This window comes from Tamandua tetradactyla, chromosome X (assembly GCF_023851605.1).
Source record: "Tamandua tetradactyla isolate mTamTet1 chromosome X, mTamTet1.pri, whole genome shotgun sequence".
Taxonomy (NCBI): domain Eukaryota; kingdom Metazoa; phylum Chordata; class Mammalia; order Pilosa; family Myrmecophagidae; genus Tamandua; species Tamandua tetradactyla.
Window position 1 is genome coordinate 93,118,561 of NC_135353.1, and position 23,405 is coordinate 93,141,965.

Below are 23,405 nucleotides of genomic sequence, written 5' to 3' on the forward strand. Positions count from 1 at the left end.
TCATACCAACTCTTGGTATTGTCTCTTTCTTTTTCTTTTTAAATTTTGGCCATGGGGATAGATGTGTAGTGGTAAGGCATCAGAGTTTGAAGTTTTGTTTCTGAACTTAAAAAACTACTGAAAACTTACTTCCAGGTGGATTGTATATTTAAATGTGTAAGCTAAAACAATAAAGGGTGTAGAAAATGGTTTGGCCATTCTGGGGAAAATAGTCTGGCAGTTTTTTAAAAAACTAATCAACTGAACATAGACTTACCATGCAACACTGCAGTTGTATTCCTGGGCATGTATCCCTAAAAAAATAAAACTAATTTTTGCATAGAAACATGTACACAAATGTTCATAACCCTTTTATATTTAATAGTAAAAAACTGGGGACAAACCTACCTTTCATCATGTGAGCAGATAAACAAATTGTGGTGTATCCATATAATGGAATACTGCTCAGCAATATAAAAAAAGGAACGAACTATTAATACAACTGACAATTTGGATGAGATCTTAAGAGCATCATGTTGAGTCAAAAAAGCCAATCTCAAAGATTGTTTTAACTTTATGATTCCATTCATATAGCATTCTTCTTTTTATTTTTTCAAACATTTTTATTGTGATATCTTTGCCCCATACAGTCCATTCAAGGTGTATAATGAGTGGCTTGCAGTATCATCACATAATTGGGTATTCATCATCATGATCATTTTTAGAACATTTGCATTACTCCAAAACCCATACTCCTTACCCCTCCTTCTCATTGACCACTAGTATTGCAATGTACCCAATTTTTTAACCCGTTATTCCCCCTCCATTATTTATTTAGTTTTTGTCATTTTTTTATTCATCTATCCTTACCCTGGATAAAGGGAGCATTAGACAAAAGGTTTCACAATCACACAGTCATATTGTAAAATCTATAGAGTTATACATTCGTCTTCAAGAATGAAGGCTATTAGAATACAGTTCAGCAGTTTCAGTATTTCCTTCTAGCCACTCCAATACACCATAAAGTAAAAAGGGATATCTGTATAATGCATAAGAATAATCTCCAGGATAACCTCTCAACTCTGTTTGAAATATCTCAGTCACTAAGATTTTATTTTGTCTCATTTCTCTCTTCCCCCTTTTAGTCAAGAGGGTTTCTCAATCCCATGATGCTAGGTCCCGGCTCATCCCCGGGAGTCAGGTCCCATGTTGCCAGAGAGATTTACTCTCCTGGGGGTCATGTTCCACGTAAGGGGGAGGGCAGTGAGTTCACCTGCCAAGTTGGCTTGGAGAAAGAAGCTACATCTGAACAACAAAAGAGGTTCTCTGGGGATGACTCTTAGGCATGATTATAAGTAGGTTTAGCATCTCCTTTTCAGTAATAAGTTTCATAGGGGCAAACCCTAAGATTGAGGGCTCAGCCTATTGAATTGGTTGTCCCCACTGCTTATGAGTATATCAGGGATTCCACAGATAGGAAGTTTAATATTTCCTCCTTTCTCCCCAGTCCCCCAGGGGAACTTTGAAAATACTTTTTTATTCTCTGCCCAAATTACTCTGGGATATATTGGGGCATCACAATAATCTGTATAACTAACAAGATCTCACACCCTATTCAAGATTCCATGTAATTATGATGTTCAAATAAACTGACTGTACAAGTTAAATTAGATAATGTGCTAACCAAAATATAAATTTTGCACCCAATAGATATCTTTTCCTTTGGTCTCACACAGAAGTTGAAGTTTTAAAATATAGACCATATCATCCTTTACAGTATATTATCATTTACCTTGGTCCTATCCAGATCAGCTTCACTCATATCTCTAGTCAAAGTCTGATCACTTTTTCAACTTTTTAAACAGTTGTTGCATGAGGTAATGATGACTTTCGTAGCTTCACAGTTCTAATTCTGAGTTTCCGGTGTCACACAAATACTGGAAGGTCCAGGTTATACACAGTTAGATCAGCGTATCTGATCTAACTTTAGGAAGAACAGTTACAACTCCAGAATAGATATGACTGCTGTAAGAGCTTACAATCTAGGAACCTTTACCTTAGACCCCAACCTGATAACCCGTGCTCTCTATCTCTACTTCAATTCTTCGAGTTCGAATATTTTAGTTAATCCATTTGTGTGAGGCATGATAATATTTGTCTTTTTGTTTTTGACATTTCATTCAACATACTGTCCTCAAGTTTCATTCGTCTAGTTGCATGCCTCACAACTTCCTTCCTTCTTGCAGCTGCATGTAGCATTCTTAATGTGACAAAATTATAGGGTTGGAATACAGATCAGTGGTTGTGTGCGTTTATGGTTAGAAGCTGAGGGTGTGACTTTAAAGGATAACACAAGGTTGGTTGGATTTTTTTGTGTGATGATAGGATAGTTCTGTATCCTCCATGTGGTAATGGTTACATGACTCTACACACATAAAGTTGCATAGAACCATTTAAAAGTACATGTAAAAATTGGTGAAATCCAAATAAGCTCTTTACCTGAATGAGTAGTAGTATCTCAGTGATTTCCTGGTTTTTGACAATGGGTACTGCAGTTAAGTAAGGTATTACGATTGAACAAAGCTGGAGTAATAGTACTGTCCCAATAATTTCCTGGTTTTTAACAATGGGTACTGTCGTTATGTAAGATGTTATTATTGGGGGAAACTGTGTGAAGAGTACACACGTACTCTATGTATTATTTTTTTGCAAATTCTTGTGAATTTTAAACTCTTTTTTAAAAGGTTATAATAAAACAAAAAGATAACTACTAGTTGTCAAGGATCTAGACCAGCTCTTAGTTTCATACCCTCTGGTGGTAATGTACATTGGAATAACTACTTTGAAGAAGTATGTATTCAACTTTAAACAGTGCTAAAGCTGCTTAAACTGTTAGTATATACTTAACAGAAATGCTTACATGTTTTTACCAGAAGACATATACGAGAAGGTTTATGGCAACATTATACAAATAACAGCTTATATTTTAATCATGTTTGTTTTGAGTGTGTACTTTAATGCTAACACCCACTATTATGAAAATCTAAAACTTATACTTCTTAGTTTACCTCAGTCTAGACTTATATGTTCCAGACTGAATAATATGAAAAGTTAATAGTTGTAAAGTATTTATTAATATCAGTTCAGTCAGTTAACTCTGTCAGGTTTCTTTGTTTATTTTCTTTTTGAGGGGAAGAAATTAAACAATTTTACTTCCTACTTGTTTGCTTTTAAAAAACCAAATTACATCATTTACCTCATCTATGCCTTGTAAATACCTCTGTTGTTGCCAAGTGTGCTGCATTGCAGTTGTTTTATAGTTGGTTGGTTGCCTTTAGTGCAGTGATTAATCTTTTTTCATCTTTTGTATTTCCAGTCTAGCTCAGTACTTGAAATGTATTAGCAGTTTGATAAATATGCTTATTAAGCTTATTCAACTCTTCATTAGCAGAAAGAGTTTTGATCTTCTCGTACAAGTTTTCCTGTTTTTTATTTTTATTTATTTTTTTAACTATACCATTCTATATACTTGACTCTTTGTATGGTTCTTTTCATCTTTGCTTATGTGGAATAGATTTAAAAAAACTGGAGTAATTTTGTGACAAAATTTGCCCATAAACCCTTAAATGTGTCCACTAATCAAAGAATCCAGTTTGTTCTTTGTAATGCTTATGTATTGTAAGGAAATATAAAGAAGAAAAGAATTACTGTAATCCCACTGACTGTCATCACTGTGGACATTGTATGTATGTTTTGTTTTCGAATACAGAAATGTTAATAATGGTGATGTAAACCATTGAGTAGCCAGAGTGGAATTTAGTCCTTTGCTTTGTACATATTTGTTATTTTCAAGATTATTCTAGTATATAGTGTCATTAATATATTTTCTTACAAGCTTGTCCATATTTGTGATAATTTCTATAGGCTGTATTCCTGGATGTGTGGTGTCTCCAAGTTGATATAAAACATAAATTTAGTATCTTTATTAATTTTAGATCAGGGTTTTATTTTAGTACAGAATGTGATTGGTAAACAGTTGTAAACTCCTGTTATTTAAAATTTAAGTATCTCTTCATTCTGTGTTATTTTAGTTATTAATTATCTGTCATGGAATTATAGAAAGTAAGTCTTGATTTGAAAAGGTAGTTTAATTTGATTGTGGGAAGCTTATTATTTTTTTTCTCACTGTAACTTGTCAACTATAAACAAATGATTAAGTTATTATATAGTCAGCCAATGGAATATTATGCAGCTAAAAAGCATGATGTTTACCAAGAAATTAAGAAAAATGCTCACATATAAACTGTAAATACAGATATTATCCTGCATGTGTAAAACCTAAATTCTATATGCTTAGAAAAAAGTCTGTAAGGTAATGCATCACAATTTGAATGGATATTGGGGGGAATGGAATTGAGTTATTTTTTTTTCCTTTAGCCTTGTTTGTATTTTCAAAAATGTTATAATCTTTTTCAAATTAAAATTTTATTTATGTCAAAGTAACATATACACATATTTTTAAATACAGATTTACAAAGATTAAAATAAAAACCATTTCTCTGACCAATCCCTTCCTACCCATGATTTCTGCATTCTGGAGTAACCAATCTGACAATTCTTGTGATATTTACTTACATCCTTTCTACAATGTAAGATGGAATTTACCCACATAAACCCACCCATGTTTCCTTGCTCATCAGTTTGGAGAGTTCACTTTATTGTGACTGCAAATATTCAAAGTTAAGCCATTTAAACAACTATATTTCCTTTTTTTTGTGCAGCTTTATTTTTGCTGATATATTGATTTATTTCTAAAATGTGCTTAGTTTTCTATGTACCTGTAATTAATTCATTCCAAAATTCTCCTGCAGAAATCTGAATCCTTCCTTGTGTTTCAACACATTAGGTAATTTGTCAGTTTCATTTTTTTTTCCTTAGACACATCCTTCCTGGAGCCCTGTATCTTCGGGCTCCTATTTTAGCTACCTTAGTACCTTGTATCTAACTTCTCTCCTTGTAACTCTCTAATTGAGAGTCCATTGGCTGACTATACAATAACTTAATCGTTTGTTTATAGTTGATAAAACAATTTAGTATTATAATTGTTTGCATATCAGACACCCCTTATACACTCAGTTGCTTGGGCACTGTTGTTCAGTTACCCAACACAATATGGACTTTTGGGTTATATATAGATTGTTTTCTAAATTTATTCAGAAGTGTGTAAATAAAACTTGAATACCTTATAAACATACAATTTTCATATTTATCCTTACCTGTAAATAAGATTATTTCATTTCAAGCAATAAGATTCTTTTTGGGAATATAAACCATTGACCTGACTTCTTAGATATATTTTCCTCAGTCATTAAGAAATGAATTCTCTGAACTCCTGGTTGTTCAAAAGACTGCCTTAGGGTTAAAAAGTCTTATCATAATTAAAATGTCTGGAGCATTAAAGCATTTATTCTATATTTTCATTTTCAGAGGGCGATTATTTATCATTTCCACCAAAGCGGGATCTCTGGGAATTAATCTGGTAGCTGCTAATCGCGTGATTATTTTTGATGCCTCTTGGAATCCATCTTATGACATCCAGAGTATATTCAGAGTTTATCGCTTTGGACAAACTAAACCTGTGTATGTGTATAGGTTCTTAGCTCAGGTAGGTTTATAATTTATATTCCCTTTTTCATATTGAAAATGTGGATGGAAATAATAATTTAGGGGTATAGAACATATATATACTACAGTGAGGCAAACAAAGTTGAAAACATCATTCCTATATATAAAGCAGCAGAAGTTAATTTTGGCCTCTCATGATTTTCTCTTTTGGATTTGATCCATTTCTTATAGTGTCAGATTTCTTAGCTTGAGACGGTTTGGCGTGGATAAACAGACTTAGCATTTTCTTGCTAGTTCATTTAGAAAAACAAATAAGTAAATCTGAGTTGCTTATAGATGAAAAGGTCAAATGATCTTGCTTTTAGTGGCCACTAGATACTTTCTTAATTTGAAGAATATGAATAAATAGGAAGAAAAAATTAACATGTTGTCATAATATAGTGTCATTACAAAGAAGGATAGTTAATACTTTCTAAGCAAGAGCATTAATATTAAAATCATTTTCTTTAAATAAAAACTTTGTCACTAAAAATCAGACAAAGTCAAGTTTAAGAAAAATAAGTAAAATCAAAGAAATAGATGCAGTGTAAGGTAATAATAGGTTCTTAGAATTCAGTTGTCCATCAACTGATATTTCTGTTTTGGGAACAGGTGCTTCTCTCTCTACGTGCCTCCAAATCTGAGCTTCTCAACCAAAGAGAAACTGGGTTTTACTGATAGATCCTTGCTTGTTTTATCTTCTTTAGTACATAATTTGATTGGTAAAGTGCACTGTTGACTCTTTCCCATTATTTAAATTTAGAACTTAATTACATTCTTGTGTTTATAATGCTATATATATAATGGATATTGCATTTTAGTTCAATGCCGTTTAATTAAAATTAATTTTCTTTCATGAAATTATAGAAAGTCCTAATATATAGTCCGTTTATAGTGATTGTAAGGAATCAAACTGCTCTCTTGCATTCTAACTTCAATTTACCCCTCACCCCAAATTCTTATTTCCTGTATCCCCTTATTTTTTATTATCTGCCTACTTTCCTACTTCTACTAAGTACTAAGTACCGGAATATGTAAATATACAAATGTGTTTTGGTCAGATAATGTTGAATGATTATCAGTTATGTGGTTTTCTTTGTCATGGTAAACTACTCTGGATAGATAATATCTTTCACAAATTTAGCAATTTTGCTAATAGAATTTGTTTTATGACATTATATTATTATGATGCATTGCCATTTTATATTAGCCAGTAACTAATATTTCTCCATGATTTTGTTTAATGTTTACAAAATTTTATTTATATATTGTCATTTTTTTTTTTACAAAGGGAACCATGGAAGATAAGATTTATGATCGTCAAGTAACTAAGCAGTCACTATCTTTTCGAGTTGTTGATCAGCAGCAGGTTGAGCGTCATTTTACCATGAATGAGCTTACTGAACTTTATACATTTGAGCCAGACTTATTAGATGACCCTAATTCAGAAAAGAAGAAGAAGAGGGATACTCCCATGCTGCCAAAGGTAAACATATCAGATTATTAGCTAAAAAAAGACAACAACAACAAAAAATAGATATAGACCAGGGAAATTTTACTGCTACTATGATAGCTAATCAGCTGACTAAGACTATATTTCAGTATTTTTCAAAATAAATAAAACAGGAAAGATAATATAATCTAAAATTCATATTTCATGCCAAATAAAAAGTTCAGCCCTCCAGAAAAAGATCTGAGTAGAAGCCTTTAAGGAAGTAGTGTGGATTTCTTTTACTAAACCTCCTGTAGAAGGCATACAATATTTTAATAATCTATATGAAATTAAACTCTCTCTTTAATATTTTTTGTGGTCATAAAGCAATTAAGAATCAGCAAATAAGACAGTGTCTCTTAACTTGATATCTTCACTGACATAAAGCAAGTAAGACTTTCATACTTGGAAAAAGTCCCTTAGAAGTAATGTAGTAAAACCCTCTCATTTTATAAGTGAGGAAACTTAACCTCAGAGACATTTAGTGACTACAGTCTTCAGCCAGAGTGGCAGAGCCAAGACTACTGTTTATATCTATCTTCTGGTCTGTAGTTCTTAGATAAGAAATGTTATTTAATGTAGCAAGTAAAAACTCTCCCAGATAAAATGGTGGTTGTATATTTATTTTATGAAATTTAATATGATAGTTGATATTACTTTGATTCTTTTGAACACAAGAGAAGACCTGTATGTTTTCTGATCTAAATAAATATTTTTATATATTTAAACCTATTCTATTTATCCTAAAGTTAGACCAATATTTTAGAAATTCTTATAGAAGGATGCCTTTCCTGTTGTCTTGGTTTCAAATTCAAGTACTTAATGTTCTGTGCACATGTTAAGAGAATTGGAAAGGTAGCCACCAGGGTACAGTGTTATGCTAGCAAAGTCACTTTAATCACTTGTTAAAAAAAAAAACTCAGCATTTCTTTATATGGTGGGAAACATTTATTTAAGGCAAAAAGTAATAGGAATACATGTTTTTTCTAAGGCTTATATAAATCAATGATTTCTCCATTAAATTTTTAATGTATATACTGATTAAAAAGTAACATGTACATTAAGCATTTTGAAGATATTTCTTAATATGTTCTTTCTATATACAAGCAAATATTTTGTTTTTCTAATCAATAAACTTTGCTTCCATTTAAAGTTCATTGATAAAGCATTTAGAAAAGCATTTATTTTCATGAAAACCTCTATTAAATCTCTTTGATTAATGACTTAGGCACACTTGCTTGGTTTAAATCTACCCTTTAAAATTTTTTTCTTTATTTTTTTATTGTCAAAACTAACATATATACATAAAAGCAATAAATTTCAAAGCACACCACAACAATTAGTTATAGAACAGATTTGAGAGTTAGGTATGGGGTTATACTACCACAATTTTAAGTTTTTCTTTTTGTCAGCTCCAAGACACTGGAGTCTAAAAGAAATCTTAATATAATAATTCAGGAGTCATGCTCACTTGTTAAATCCTGTCTGCTCTTTTATAGCTCTACCTTCTCCTTTGATCTTTTTTTAATTTATTTTTTTTAATTGATATATATTACATACCATTTAATCATCCAAAGTGTACAGTCAGTGGTTCACAATGTCATCATAGCTGTACCTTTCTCATCACAACCAACATTTTTTCTTTTTTATGTGAAAAATAACACATATACAAAAGCAATAAATTTCAAAGGATGTTGCAACAATTACTTGTAGAACAGATTTCAGAATTTGGTCTGGGTTATAATTCTACAATTTTAGGTTTTTACTTCTAGCTGTTCTAAGATACTAGAGACTGAAAGAAATATCAATATAATGATTTAGCACTCAGGCTCATTTGTTAAACCCTACCTTCTCTGTATAATTCACATCACCTTTGATATTTTTCCCACTCTTTAGGGACATTTGGGCCATGGCCATTCCAACTTCTTCATGTTGGAAGAGGCTGTCAATAATATGGGATAGTGGGATGAAACTCATTGATGTTATGGAAGGGCTGGCCCTTTTGCATTTCAGTACTCATCTGGTCCAGGAACCGATCTGGAGGTTGTAGGTTTCTGGAAAGTTACCTAGTGCATGGAATGTTTGTAGAATCTTATACAATGCCCTAGGTGTTCTTTAGGATTGCCAGGAATGGTTTTGGTTGGGGTTTGCCAAATTATGATAGGTAGCAATGTCTAACTGAAGCATGCATATGAGTGACCTCCAGAGTAGCCCCTCAAGTATTGGAACTCTCTCAGCCACTGATACCTCATTTGTTACTCTTCTTTTCCCCCTTTTGGTCAGGATGGCATTGTTGAACCCCCAGTGCCAGGGCCAGACTCATCCCTGGGATCAACTTCCATGCCACCAGGAAGACTTTTACCCGTGAATATCATGTCCCGCATATTGGGGAGGGCAGTGGTTTTACTTTCAGAGTTGGGCTTAGAGAGAGAGAAAGGCTACATCTGAGCAACAAAAGAGGTCCTTTGGAAGTAATTCTTAGGCATACCTGTAGGTAGGCTAAGCTTCTCTGTTACATATATAAGCTTCACAAGAGCAAGCCACAAGATCAAGGGCTTGGCCTATTGACTTGGGTGTCCCTAATGTTTAACACAGTATCTAGGGTTTCCCCGGTAGAAAAGTTTAATAGTTCCATTATTTTTCTCCCATCCCTCAAGGGACTTTGCCAATACTTTTTGATTTTCTCTTAATATACTTTATTTATTTATTTCATCCAGACAGGTTGAGTTAAATTTTGTGCTACAGAAAATTTAGGTTCTAGACAAAATAAACCTTTCTTCCTTAGGTCTCAAAGAGTAGATGAAGTTCTAAAATATTGACAATGTCTTTCTTACCCCTGTATTCTGAATTACCTTAATCCCAGCCTTATCAGCTTCATTCTTATCTCTAAATGCCAGGTTATACATACATATAAAAAGCTTCTCAAAATTCAGAAATAACAATTATGACTCTGGACTAAATGTGACTGCTAAGAGCTTATATTTTCTAAGTACTTATTTGCTGTTTTGTTTCTGGCTTATTTTGCCTCACCACATGTCCCACAGGTTCATTCACAAGTTGCATTTCTCACAACTTCTTTCCTTCTTGGAGCAGCATACTGTTCGAACATATGTATGTACCATCATTCACCAGTCTACTTCACAGTCAGAGTGTATTCTTCAGACACCATTCATTGGGCATCATCTGTAATGTCCAAAGTCAACAGTCCATCAACATTCTCAATTTTATAAGTCTACCGTTTTATATGACTTTTGAAATTCTTTTAAAGGAGAATAATTTCAGTTTCCAAATTATAAAATATTAAATTGATAATGATTTGACTTTCTTTTTTTATTATATATTCCAGAATATGGCTTAGGTTCTTTAATAGCCTTTTAGAAGGCTATTTTTTCTGTACACCTACCAATTTGTTTGTGTATCTTTAAAAGCATGCATTCTTTTCTGTAGTGTGCTTTTTACCCCTAGATGTATCTTAGATCTTTCCATACTGGTACAGATGCCTCTATTTTTGTAAAACAACTGTGTAGTATTCACTTGCCTGTTTTTATTCCTGTATCCCCAACACCTTTCATAAATTACTTAATTTTGTATGGTAAGAAGTATTCTTTTAAGGATTTGCTCGTTTTTCACATATGTTTATACTTACAGTTTTAAAGATGGTGAAATTCCCTTTTCAATGTGAGAATGATGTTATATCTAATTAGCATGTTTCCATAAATTTCATTTAACTTTCAGTGTCACCTTTTAAGAGAATTAGTCCATCATTAAAAACATTTCTAACAGCAAGTGATCTTGCCAATTAGGAAAGCGGAAATTGGGTTGAATTTATTCATTATTTGGTGAAGTTCTGGTTGTAGGAAATCTGTTTAATTTTATAAACATTTACTGATTATTAATGGACTTTGAGATGTGTCATGATAAGGGGTATATGAAGAAGTCATTTTCTGTGCCTGAAAGAAGATTTTAAATATCTAGTAGGAAAGAGATGCTGTTAAATTATTATAGCCTGTCTGAAAAGGAACCATCTCTTTTATAATATGGAACTCTGAGTCATCAAAGATACCATGCTTTTTCATTTTTAGACTTTACTGCGTGCTTTATTGCTTTTGTTTTATACCCCTTTCCCAAAAGCACAGAGAATATTAAACACAACAATTAAAATTATAAATGCATCATTATCACAAAGTGTTTTAACTCTCCCACAGCTCTGTAGAAAGGTAAAAATAGTTAACTTATTGATATCTTTTTGTTTTCCATGCTATGTGCTAAAATACTTTATTCAAATTATCTCCCTCAGTCCAGGAACAGCTGAAAAGCAGTGTTCATTTTTGTGATGTGGACATTGAGGATCAGAAAGATTATATAACTTACACAAGTTTACACACCTAATTAATACTGAAGCTGGCCTTCAAACCATGTCTGCCTAGCTTCAAATCATGTGCTCTTAAACGTAACACTTTATTGACCCCCAAATAGAGATTATAAAGTTAATTCCAAATATAAGAAACAGAGTACTTGGGATCCCCTGAATTAAACAACATTATAATGCTTTATTTTATTTTAAATAAAGCTGGATTATAAAATAAAGAATGCATTCACGGTCGATACTGTTGTGTGCTATAACCATTAAAATTGTATAATTAATCACTTTAAGTCATGAATTTGTAAATTACTCACATTTACGGAAAGCTTTAAGATTTACAGAGGCCTTTTGCATACATGCTCTTTATCTCAGGATACTGAGGCTTCGACAGTTGGTGATTACCCAAAGGTAATGATCACTAACTAAGTAGAGCTAGAACTTGAACTAGCAGTTTTCACATTTCGTTTCAAGGGGCCCCAGGAGATCTGCAGTGGTGCTTCTGGGGTACCGTGGGGTTCAGCAAGTAGGGAAAGATCTGGCAGTCAGCACTCCAAGCCTATCATCCTGTTTCAATGAGAGCCACTTTCCTAGCTGTCACAGTAACTGAAAACTGAGTTGATAGTCTAGCTGGGGAGAGAAATGTACCATTCTTAAAAATGGAATGCATATGTGACTGGTGCTGAATATATATACTATGGCAGTTAGAAAAAGAAGGATGAAATATTCAGGTACAAAGTTGATGTAGAATATCAGACTGGTTGGTCCATAAAGGATGCGATAAGATGTGTTTAGAAGATAAAATGTTTCATTGGATTAGGGGAAGATGATGTGTAAAGGTAGGATGGAATAGTTTTTGGGAAGAGGTACAGGGGTAGGAATTTATATATGAGTTTAAAGAGATGATAAAAAAATTGACCCAATGAAAACAAATTTTAAGGTTGAATGAGTAGGATGGGGTCAGTTTATGGAAAGATGTGAAGGACAAATGGAAGCATTTGGATTTAAAATGGTATTCACTATAAGTCTTCAGTAGGGCTGATTTATGATGAAAGTGTTCTTTTGGAATATTAGTACAACAGTAAAATACACAGAGAAAATGTAATGGAGTGATGATTACGGGATGACTCAGACATTTAAATAAATAAATGATAGAACTCAATAATTAATGATAGAATTTAACTTCCAGGGGGTGGGCAGTAAAAAATTTCAACCTGAATCACGAAACTTATTTCATTTCATTTATTCATTCATTGATTTAAAACTATTTGGGTACTACTAAGTGACGATTATGGTATCCACTATGGATACATTGGTAAATAAGGCTAGGTTCCCACTCACAAGGAGTTTACAGTTTAATTTAATAAGCTTACCTTAAATATAAATAATAAACATTTAAAGGTCCTATAATAGAAATTTGTACAGGCACCAAGGAAGAATTATTCAGTTCTTTCTAGGAATAATTGGAGATGGGAACTTCATATTAGGAGGACTTGAATTGATCTTGAACATAGAAATGGATAGCTATTTGCATTGTTAGGAGAGCAGAAGATGAAGACCCTTCAAGAAAAGGAACAGAAAAAAGAAACACGGGCATAAAAAAATGTACCTGTTGCAAACTATGTGCTATAGTTAACAGTGATAGTGTAATATTCTTTCATCAACAATGACAAATGTACCACACCAATACTCTGGGCCAACAATGGCAGGGTAGAATAAGGGATATGAGAGGATATGGGTTTTCTTTTCTGGAATAATGAAAATGTTCTAAAATCGATCATGGGGATATATGCACAACTATGTGATGATACTGTGAGCCAGTGATTGTATACTTCAGATGGTTTGTATGGTGTGTGAACATTTCTCAATAAATTGCATTGAAAAAAAAGCAGTATGGCAAGCTAGAAAATTCTCAGTTAAAAATAAATAAAGCATCAGGGTGCAAGGGGTGGTTCAGTGGAAGAATACTCACCTTCCATGCAGGAGACCTGGGTTTGATTACCGGACCACGTACTCCCCACCACCACCACCACCAAAAAAAAAAAAAATCAGATGTCATGTTTGAGAAGGGTAGACATGGGAAGACATGAGAAAGAAGAGTGTAAAGGTAGATGGAAATCAAATAATAGAAGTTAGAGAGTTTGACATTGTGTTGTGGGGTCTGTTTAATAATTTTAAGCAAAGGAATAACATAAAATTTTCATTTTGAAAAAATCATTTTAGGTATTGTGTGGAGAATGGATTGGAGAAAAGAAGAGTGTTCATATAGCTCTGAGGATGCTATTAAAATAATCTAGATGAGAGAGGTAATGCAGGCCTGAAGTAAGGTATTAGCAATGGGATAGAGAAGTACCAAGCACGGTGTATGTACTCAGTAAATGTTAACTTTGTTCCCTACCTTTAAATTTAGACTTTCCATTAACTCTGCCCATTATTTTGTTTTGCTTTCCTTTAATGAAAATTATAAAACTCATCCTTTCTGAAACAGGTACTAGATGTTCTGATATTCATAGTAAGGGATTTCTTGTATTCGAGCCTGCACTTATTAAAGACCTTTCAAAGTTAGGTTTCTATTATAGTATGGTTGCAAACACCTTCCTTTTTATCCATGGTTTTTAAGATGAAAGACTGCTAAAAATGATACATTTTTATTTTACTCTCAAATTGCTGTTATCCAAATAATGGTTAAATTGCATACCCTTATGAATTTTTCTTTATCCTTGAAGAATCTTTAGTTTCTTTTCAACTTAGTTGATAAGCGATTATCTCTTTCTGCCTCATCACTTCCTCTTTAAATCATTATTACATAATTTTCTCCCTGTTTTTGTTCTTTAGGTTCTTTTACTCCTCCATTTAATAATTAGATTTAATATCACAGACTTATTGACCACTAGACTATTTTTCTTGTTTTTTTTTGTCTTTGCAGCTCTTTAAAGGCAAGAATTATATTTACTCCTTTGTTGTGTCATCCATAGTAAATAATACAGTGGTGGGCACTTTTATATAACCTTTTTTGAAATTCTAGTCTGCTTTCTCACGATATTTAACTGGACTCTTATGGTTCCTTATTGATCCATATATTGTTAAAAAGCAGTGGTAGAATTAGATTTACTTTGCAAGTAAATCTATGAAGAATGATTTGTGTGTCACAGTGGGTTTGTGAAAGGAAGAAAATTGGAGCTTTAATTCATGTCTTCACTTCTAAACTGAATCTGCTATCTTGGCTCTATTCACCACTCCACCCCATTACTTAAATTTTCTTAAATCCCTCTGATGGTTTGTTCTTGTTGCTGTTATTGCTGCTGCTCTTCCTGTTTTGAAATCTAACACTCTTATAGTACTGTGAACCTATTCTTGAATATACGGATTTCAGGACTCCCTGAATTATATATACCAAATGTCTGCATCTCTTTAGTTATTCAGGTAATGGTTCTCAGGCATTTTGAAACTCCAACATGGTCCAAACTTATACATGGTTTTAAAACAAGTTCTATTGATATAGATTTGTTGAATAATTCTTTTTTATTACAGATACAAATCTTTATTTGTTTATTGGTAATTTTTATTACAGCTTATAGGATCTTCTAACACTAAAAGTACTGAAAACTCTAACTTCTAAAGTCAATTAATTGATATAAACATCTCTTTAAAGTAATAGGAATCCTGTAGATATAAGGCAGGTGCAAAGCAGCTAGGATGGTTTGTTTGACAAGTTAATTTCCGGAAGGATTTGTTTCTTTCACAAACATTACTTCACTATATTTGACCTTTATTTCATGATAATACCTTTATTCCAGTCGATCACCATTTAATTCTGGGAGAGTCACTGTACCACAAGAAAATAAATACCACCCATCAAATTATTTATATTACATATTTGGCTTTGGGATAAAATTGAAGCATCCTTTACACTCAAAATTACAAGCATGTACTAGATTATCTGTTTGTTTATTCTGTGTTTGGTTCTAATTCCCTATCACTTGATGAGCTATTGGCAGCCTTTGCTCTTATAGGGTATCAAAATGGGAAAGAAGGCAGCAGTCAATGGTTTTCAAACCTCTGTTCCAATAAGAATCCTTTAGGGAGCAACTCCAGTCCTTCTACGTCAGCAGCTTTGAAGTGAACTCGATTTGTTGAGTAACTTTTTTTTTTTGCGTGGGCAGGCACCAGGTGTTGAGTAACTTTTAATTGTTTATATTTTAAATATTAATGTTTAACTTCGATTAATATTTATGTAAATCATGTTGGGAAAAGTACCTTTTCTGGTAATAAACTTATGTATTACACGGATGTGAAGTGGGTGTTTTGTTTAAGTACAGTGTGCACAGGCTAAGCTCTGAACCCTTTATTAAGAAAACTACAGTCAGTAAAACTGGTATAGGCATTTTTTTGCACTTCTCTTTTTCAGTACAGTACTACCTATGTCTATTTAAATGCAGACTTGCTAATTATAGGGGGAACAAAACGGGAATTTAAACTAAAGTACCCAAAGTGAGGCTTTAGGTTTGCTTCCTCCACCCTTGATTTTGTATAAAATTTTCTCCCCTTGTTTTTAGTTCTTTTTTAAGCCTTCACACCTCAAAGCATGGTTTATAGAACAAAGATGTTATTGTACAGTTTTATTAACTTGCAGATAGTAACTTGGGGTTTTGCCTTAGTCATTATTAATGCTACAGTGAAATATACTCTGTTAAAACAATTTGACTTAAAGTATAAAATAGCTAATAAGTCAACCTATTTCATGAAGTTTCTCTGAACTTCTGTATGTGTACATTTGAGAATAAGGGTTCAAAAGTACCCATTTATTTGTAGGGCAAGTATTAGTAACCTATGGCATATAAACTACGTGGTGGCATATGAACCGAATTTTTGTTAACATGTACCTCTAAGGAGCCATGCTCTTAATAAAAGCTCAAATGGAATTTGATGTCATTGTCTCCTACTTTTCTCCTTCCTCTATTACAAGTTTATTATTTAATAAACCAAGTTCTAGTATTATTTCTGTTTGTATTCACCCATAAAAGAATTATTCATGTAAATAAGAATAGACCACCAGAAAACATAACCAACTGTAGATACATTGTTTTTCATTCTACCATTTCTTTGTAAGTCGTAAAAGCATTCTATTCTGTGTTTATGGAATGGTTGATACCAAGTTAAAAGAGTAAATGGTTTAAACTGTGTCCCTCTCCCAGGTAACCTACCAGCCACCCTTTTCTAGATGTAATCTTAGACCAGTCATGTAAGCTTTTCAAGCCTTCCCTCAAGAAGATGAAAAATAATAGTACCTATCTACATTGGTTTGTTAAAGCTGCTGGAACGCAATATACCAGAAATGGAATGGCTTTTATAAAGGGAATTTATTAAGTTGTAAGTTTACAGTTCTAAGGCCATGAAAATGTCCAAATTAAGGTACCAACAAAGAGGTTACCTTCATTCAAGAAAGGCTGATGCCATATAAAACACCTCTGTCAGCTGGGAAGGCATGTGGCTGGTATCTGCTGGTTCCTTGGTCCTGGGGCTCTGTTGCTTTCAGCCTTTTTGTTTCTTGTGAGGGTTCCTCGCTTGGCTTCTCCAGGGCTAGCTTTCATCTCTTGGCTTTCCTTGGCTCTCTCCAGGTTCTTGTTTGCTTAGCATCTCATGGGAAGGCACATGGCAACGTCTGCTGGGCCCTGCATCTCCAAACGTCTGGGTCTCCTGTTGGCTCTGTCGGCTCTGTCGCTTCTGCTCTCCAAGCATCTGCATCTGAGGTTTCTCCAAAATGTCTCCCCTTTAAAGGACTCCAGTAAATTAGTTTGAATAGGTGGAGTCACATCTCCATCTAGCCAAAAGGTCACACCCACAATTGGATGTGTCACATCTCCATGGAAGTAATCTAACCAAAAGTTCACACCCACAACTGGGTGTGTCACATCTCCATGGAAACACTCCAGAGTTTCTCACTCTGAGCTATACATCTGTCCCCACAAGGTTGAATCAGGATCAAAATATGGCTTTTCTGGGGTACATGGTAGTTTCAAAGGGGCACGTGATCTCACAGAGAAGATAATCCATATAAAACACACTGCCTACACTTAATAAGTGCTGAAATGTTAGCTGCTATTTTTGTTTGCATAATTTTATTAGTATTGCCATTATACTTGGTTCATTTATCTGAAACAAGTATGGACTTAAATTTTTGATATTTCAGAGAAGTTTGTTTCCCATACAAAATTATTTCCTATAATCTTCCATAGGAGATAAAAGCTTGACATATGAAATAGATTAGCAGAAGACTAAAAACATTTTGGGCCATAGGAAATAATCTGAGCTAGACTGCAAAAGAGGCAGGTATTTGAGGCTTGAACTCCCCTAGAGATCAGTTATAATCAGGAGGGAATATGATAGTTTCATCTAATTACTAGATATTCATAATCATTTTCAATTGTGGTAGCATACAATTGACTACGAACCATTATCCTGCCCATCATTCAACATTTTTTTCCTTAAATAGTACTGGCAATTTCAGAAGAATTGTTTACTTCATAGCCTGCTAATATGTCTGTACTAATTCTTAAAAATGAAAGGGTGTTTCTAGTGTCTCCCCACAAACTGCACAATAAATGTTTGTTAATAGCCTGTCCGTGCTTTATTTATCATGCTGATTTGTGTCTTATTTTTATTGTTTTACCTTATAGCATAAGAAAAACTATTAAGGAGCCAAAGTAGAAAACGTTGGGTTAAAGACAGCATTGGTTACAAAGATACCCCTAGATAGAAGCCTCCAAAACCCTGGCAAACTGTCTTACAAGTCAGTGCTAATAGAAACTATCATTATATATATATGCGGCAGCCTAAATTTGGGGTTGGGTGGTATGCAAAATTCCATTTGGGAGGGTTTGAGGTAGATTTCTGAAAGTGTCTTACAGAGAGTCGAAGCACTAGAAATATTTGCTACTTGAGATCATGGAAATTCTGAAATTTAAAATAAGTTTGTACTTAGTAAGTGCTCATTGAATCAATGAATTAAGTGGTAGGAACCTTTTCAACTTTTTAGACTGGAGAATTAAAAAAAGAAAAAACTTTTTAGACAAATTAAAAGATTATTTATATCTTCTAGATTATAGGCTTCCTAATAGCCTGTGTAGATAGGGACTTTGTCAGTATATCTTCATCACTGTATCCCCATAACTTGCCATAATATCTGGCACACAGCAGGTAGTCAATGCAAATGTATTAAATGAATAAATGAATTTTTGTCCTCAAATTACAAACTGACCATTGTAAGGCGACGGTTGACATGTCTTTAAAATGATATTTATCTTCGACTAACCTACCTCAGAATCACCTTGGGGGCTTGATAAAATTGACAATTCCTGGCTTTATCCAAGACCTACAGGATTATAATTTCTGGAGGTAGATCATGGGAATCTGTGTTTTTAACAAGGGCAACCATTTTTGTGGGTACAAAATATATAGTACCATGATTTTTCATTATAACAACTATCAGCTAAACCTTTAAATTAAAAATAATACTGCAGTTGCACCCATCTTCTGTTAATTGCGAATAATGCCGCTATGAATATCATCAGTGTACAAATGTCTGTCTGCATTCCTGCTTTCAGTTCTAGGTATATGCCTAATAGCAGAATGGCAAGATCATGTGGCAGTTCTATACTTAGCTTCCTGAACAACCTCCAAACTGTCTTCCACAGAAGCTATACCATTTACATTCTAACCAGTAGAGAGTAAGTGTTCCTATCGTCTACAGTACTTGAGGCTTTCTGTGTTTTTAATAGTGCCCATCCTGCTAGGTGTGAAATGATATCTCATTGTGGTTTTGATTTTCATTTCCCTAATAGCTAGTGATTTTGAGCATCTTTCATTTATTTTTAGCCATTTGTGTTTTCTCTTTGTAAAAATGAATATTCAAGTCTTTTGCCCATATTTTAGTTGGATTATTTGTCTTTTCATTGTTGTGTAGTAGGATTTCTTGATATATACTTGATATTAAACCCTTATTAGACATGTGGTTTCCAAATATTTTTCCCATTGCATAGGCTGCCTTTCACATTCTTGACAAAGAACAGAAGTTCTTAATTTTGAGGAGGTCCCATTGATTTTTTCTTTTGCTGCTTGTGCTTTGGGTATAAAGTCTAAGAAACCACAAGAGCTTGAAGATGCTTCCCTACATTATGGTCCCAGTTCTTATATTTAGGTCTTTGATCCATTTTGAGTTAATTTTTGTTATGGTGTGAGGTGCGGGTCCTCTTTCATTCTTATGTATATGGATAACCTGTTCTTGCAGCATCATTTGTTAGAGACTATTCTGTCCCAGTTAAGGGGATGTGGCAGCTTTGTCAAATATCAGTTGTCAGTAGATGTGAGGATCTATTTCTGCACTCAATTTGACTCCATTGTTCAGTACATATATATATGCCAGTACCATGCTGTCTTGACCACTGCAGCTTTGTAATATTCTTTAAGGTAAAGAATATAACTCCTCCAACTTCATTCTTTTTCAAGATGTTTTGACTGGGGCACCTTACCCTTCCAAATAAATTTGATAATTGGTTTTTCCATTTCTTCAATGTAAACTGTTAGATTTTTGGTTGGAAGTGCATTGAATCTGAAAATCAATTTGTGTAGAATTGACATCTTAGCCTTCCAATCCGTAAATATATAATGTCCTTCCATTTTTTAGGTCTTCTTTGATTTCTTTAATATGCTTATTTTTTAAGCATTTTTTTAATTGTAGCAACACATATTCAACATAAAATTTGCTGTTTTAGAAAACTGCACCCTCCAGATATATTCCTAGACCGGATAAGTCCTGAAACCCAAAGGGACCAGCCTCTCCAGAACATCAACTAATTCTATCTTCCTATCCAATATTATTGACAGCTCTTTCCAACATGAGAAAGTTGGGGTGGGCATAGCCCAAATACCCCTAAAGTTTGGGAGAAAAATCAAAGGAAAGGTGGAGTTATAATGGAGAAGATAAGTTAACAAGTGAGTGTCACTGCAGAATCATTATATTGACATTTCTTTTAGTCTCCAGTGTCTTGGAGCAGCTAGAAGGAAAAACCTAAAATTATGGAACTGTAACCCGTACCAAACTCTGAAACCTGTTCTACAACTAATTGTTGCAGTGTGCTTTGAAATGTATTGGTTTTTTTTGTATATATGTTATTTTTCACAATAAAAAAAAGAAAAAAAATCCTGTTTTTTCTCTCACAGTTCTGGAGGCTACTAGTACGAAATGTGGCAGGGTCTAGGGGGACTCTGTTCTTTCCTCTTCCATCTTCTGGTGGCTGCTCGAGCTTTCCTGGGTTTGTGGTTATATCGCTTCAATTTCTGCTTCTGTCTTCACATGGTCTTCTCATCTATGTGTCCATGTTATTTTTCTTTGCCTCTTCTTATAAAGACACTTGTCATGGCATTTGGGGCCCATCCAAATAATTCGAAGTAATCTCCTCACCTTAAAATCTTTAATAAACCTGCAAGCACCCTTTCTCCAAATAAGGCGACATTTGCAAATTCCAGGATCTAGGGCTTTATATCTGTGGGTGGCAATTATTCAACTTTCTGTATCAACCAACACTGATATCAGGCTTTCCTCAGCCTCCAGAGTTGCCATCATCCAAGAAAAGCCGATGAAGTTTATGTTTTCTCTCTTAGCTGGAAGGGTATATGGCAAAGTCTGCTAGCTTTCTCTCCCAGCTTCTTGTTGCATCAAGCTTCCCCAGGGGTGTTTTCCTTCTTCATCTCCAACGGTCTCTGGCTATGTTATTTTCTAAGTTTTATTTTAGTATCATAAATACAACCTAAAATACCCTCTTCAGATATATAATTCAGTAGTTAATTACAGTCACAATATTTTGTCACCATCATCCATTACTTTTCTGCCTCTCCAAACAGAAATTCCTTACCAATTAAGCATTAACTCCCCATTCCTTACCCCCTTCTTGGCCCCTAGTAACCTGTATTTTTTTTTGCTTTTTTTTTTCAACGTAACAACATACAAACACAAACATTCTTACTGTATATAATTCCATTCTTGATATATAATCCATAGCTCACAATATCATCACATGGTTGTATATTCATCATCATGATCATTTCTTAGAACTTTGCCTCAATTCAGAAAAAGAAGCAAAAAACAAAAAAATTCATACATACCATACCCGCTTACCCCTTCCTTCCATTGATCACTAGCATTTCAATCTACTAAATTTATTTTAACATTTGTTCCCCTTTTATTTATTAAATTTTTTTCTTAGAACATTTGTATCAATTTAGAAAAAGAAATAAAAAGACAACAGAAAAAGAAAGAAAACAAAAACAGAAAAAAAATTATGCATACCATACCCCTTACCCCTCCCTTTCATCGGTCACTAGCATTTCAAACTAAATTTATTTTATCATTTGATCCTCCTATTATTTATTTTTATTCCATGTGTTCTACTCATCTGTTGACCAGGTAGATAAAAGGAGCATCAGACACAAGGTTTTCACAATCACACAGTCACATTGTGAAAGCTGTATCATTATAAAATCTTCTTCAAGAAACATGGCTACTGGAACACAGCTCTACGTTTTCAGGCAGTTCCCTCCAGCCTCTCCATTACACCTTAACTAAAAAGGTATTTATATAATGCGTAAGAATGACCTGCAGGATGACCTCTCGACTCTGTTTTGAATCTTTCAGCCATTGACGCTTCATTTTGTCTCATTTCTCTCTTTCCCCTTTTGGTCGAGATAGTTTTCTCAATCCCTTGATGCTGAGTCCCAGCTCATTCTAGGGTTTCTGTCCCACATCGCCAGGAAGGTTCACACCCCTGGGAGTCATGTCCCACCTAGAGAGGGGGAGGGCAGTGAGTTTGCTTGTTGTGTTGGCTGAGAGAGGCCACAGCTGAGCAACAAAGGAGGTTCTCTGGGGGTGATAGTTGGCCTAATGTTAAGTTAGCTTAGCCTGTCCTTTGCGGGGTTAAGTTTCATATGAACAAATCCCCAGATTGAGGGCTCCGCCTATTGCTTTCAGTAACCTGTATTTTAATTTCTCACTCTATGCATTTGATTATTCTAATTATTTCATATCAGTGACATCATATAATGTTTGTCCTTTTGTGTCTAGCTTATTTCACTCAACATGATGTCTTCTAGGTTTATTCATGTTGTTGCATGTATCAGAATTTCATTCCTTTTAATGGCTATATGGTATTCCGTTGTATGTCTATACCACATTCTGTTTATCCATTCCTCTGTTGATGAGCACATGGGTTGCTTCCATCTTTTGGCAGTTGCTAATAATGCTTCTATGAACATCTGTGTAAAAATCTGTTCAGGTCCCTGCTTTCGATTCTTTTGGGTATATGCCTAAAAGTAGAATTGCCAGGTCATATGGTAATTCTATGTTTAATTTTCTTAGGAACTGCCAAACTGTTTTTCACAGCAGCTGCATAATTTCATATTCCCAGTCATACATATTTTAAATTCCTGAATCATGGGTTTCAGTATCTCTGCTTCAAATGGCAAATGATGCCAGTTTGTTGTCTCCCCAGGGATATTTTATATATGTATATATATGTTTAAGTTCCTGGAATTCATGTTTCCTTTTCCCTTCTATAGTTTCTGCAGGGTTGATTTTGAAGTCTTGCTGATAATATGGGGATAATAATAGTACCTACTTTATAGAGTTGTTTGTGAAAATTAAGTTAGATATTCCATGTGAACTTTTTAGAATAGTGCAGACATATAGTTATGCATTCAGTTTGGCTTTTAAAAATATCTACAGAGATATGACTTGGTTTCAGTTCCCAGCTTTAACAAACTGTTTTGATATGCCAAAATATAGACTTAACTATGTGAAAAATGGTATTGATCCCCTCTTTTAGAGTTTGGGTTGTCCCAGGGGTTTGCCATATATTT

At 33.9% G+C, this 23,405-nt stretch overlaps 1 protein-coding gene across 6 annotated transcripts in view; it reads left to right on the top strand.

The window, feature by feature from the left end:
* The window catches only part of ATRX (ATRX chromatin remodeler), a 423,319-nt gene that overhangs the window by 366,710 nt on the left and 33,204 nt on the right, over positions 1-23,405 (top strand). For all 6 annotated transcript variants that reach the window (XM_077145058.1, XM_077145060.1, XM_077145061.1 and 3 more), the window contains 2 exons: positions 5,467-5,644; positions 6,935-7,129. In XM_077145058.1, the coding sequence (XP_077001173.1) occupies positions 5,467-5,644; positions 6,935-7,129 (373 nt within the window). The remainder of the gene's footprint in view (positions 1-5,466; positions 5,645-6,934; positions 7,130-23,405) is intronic.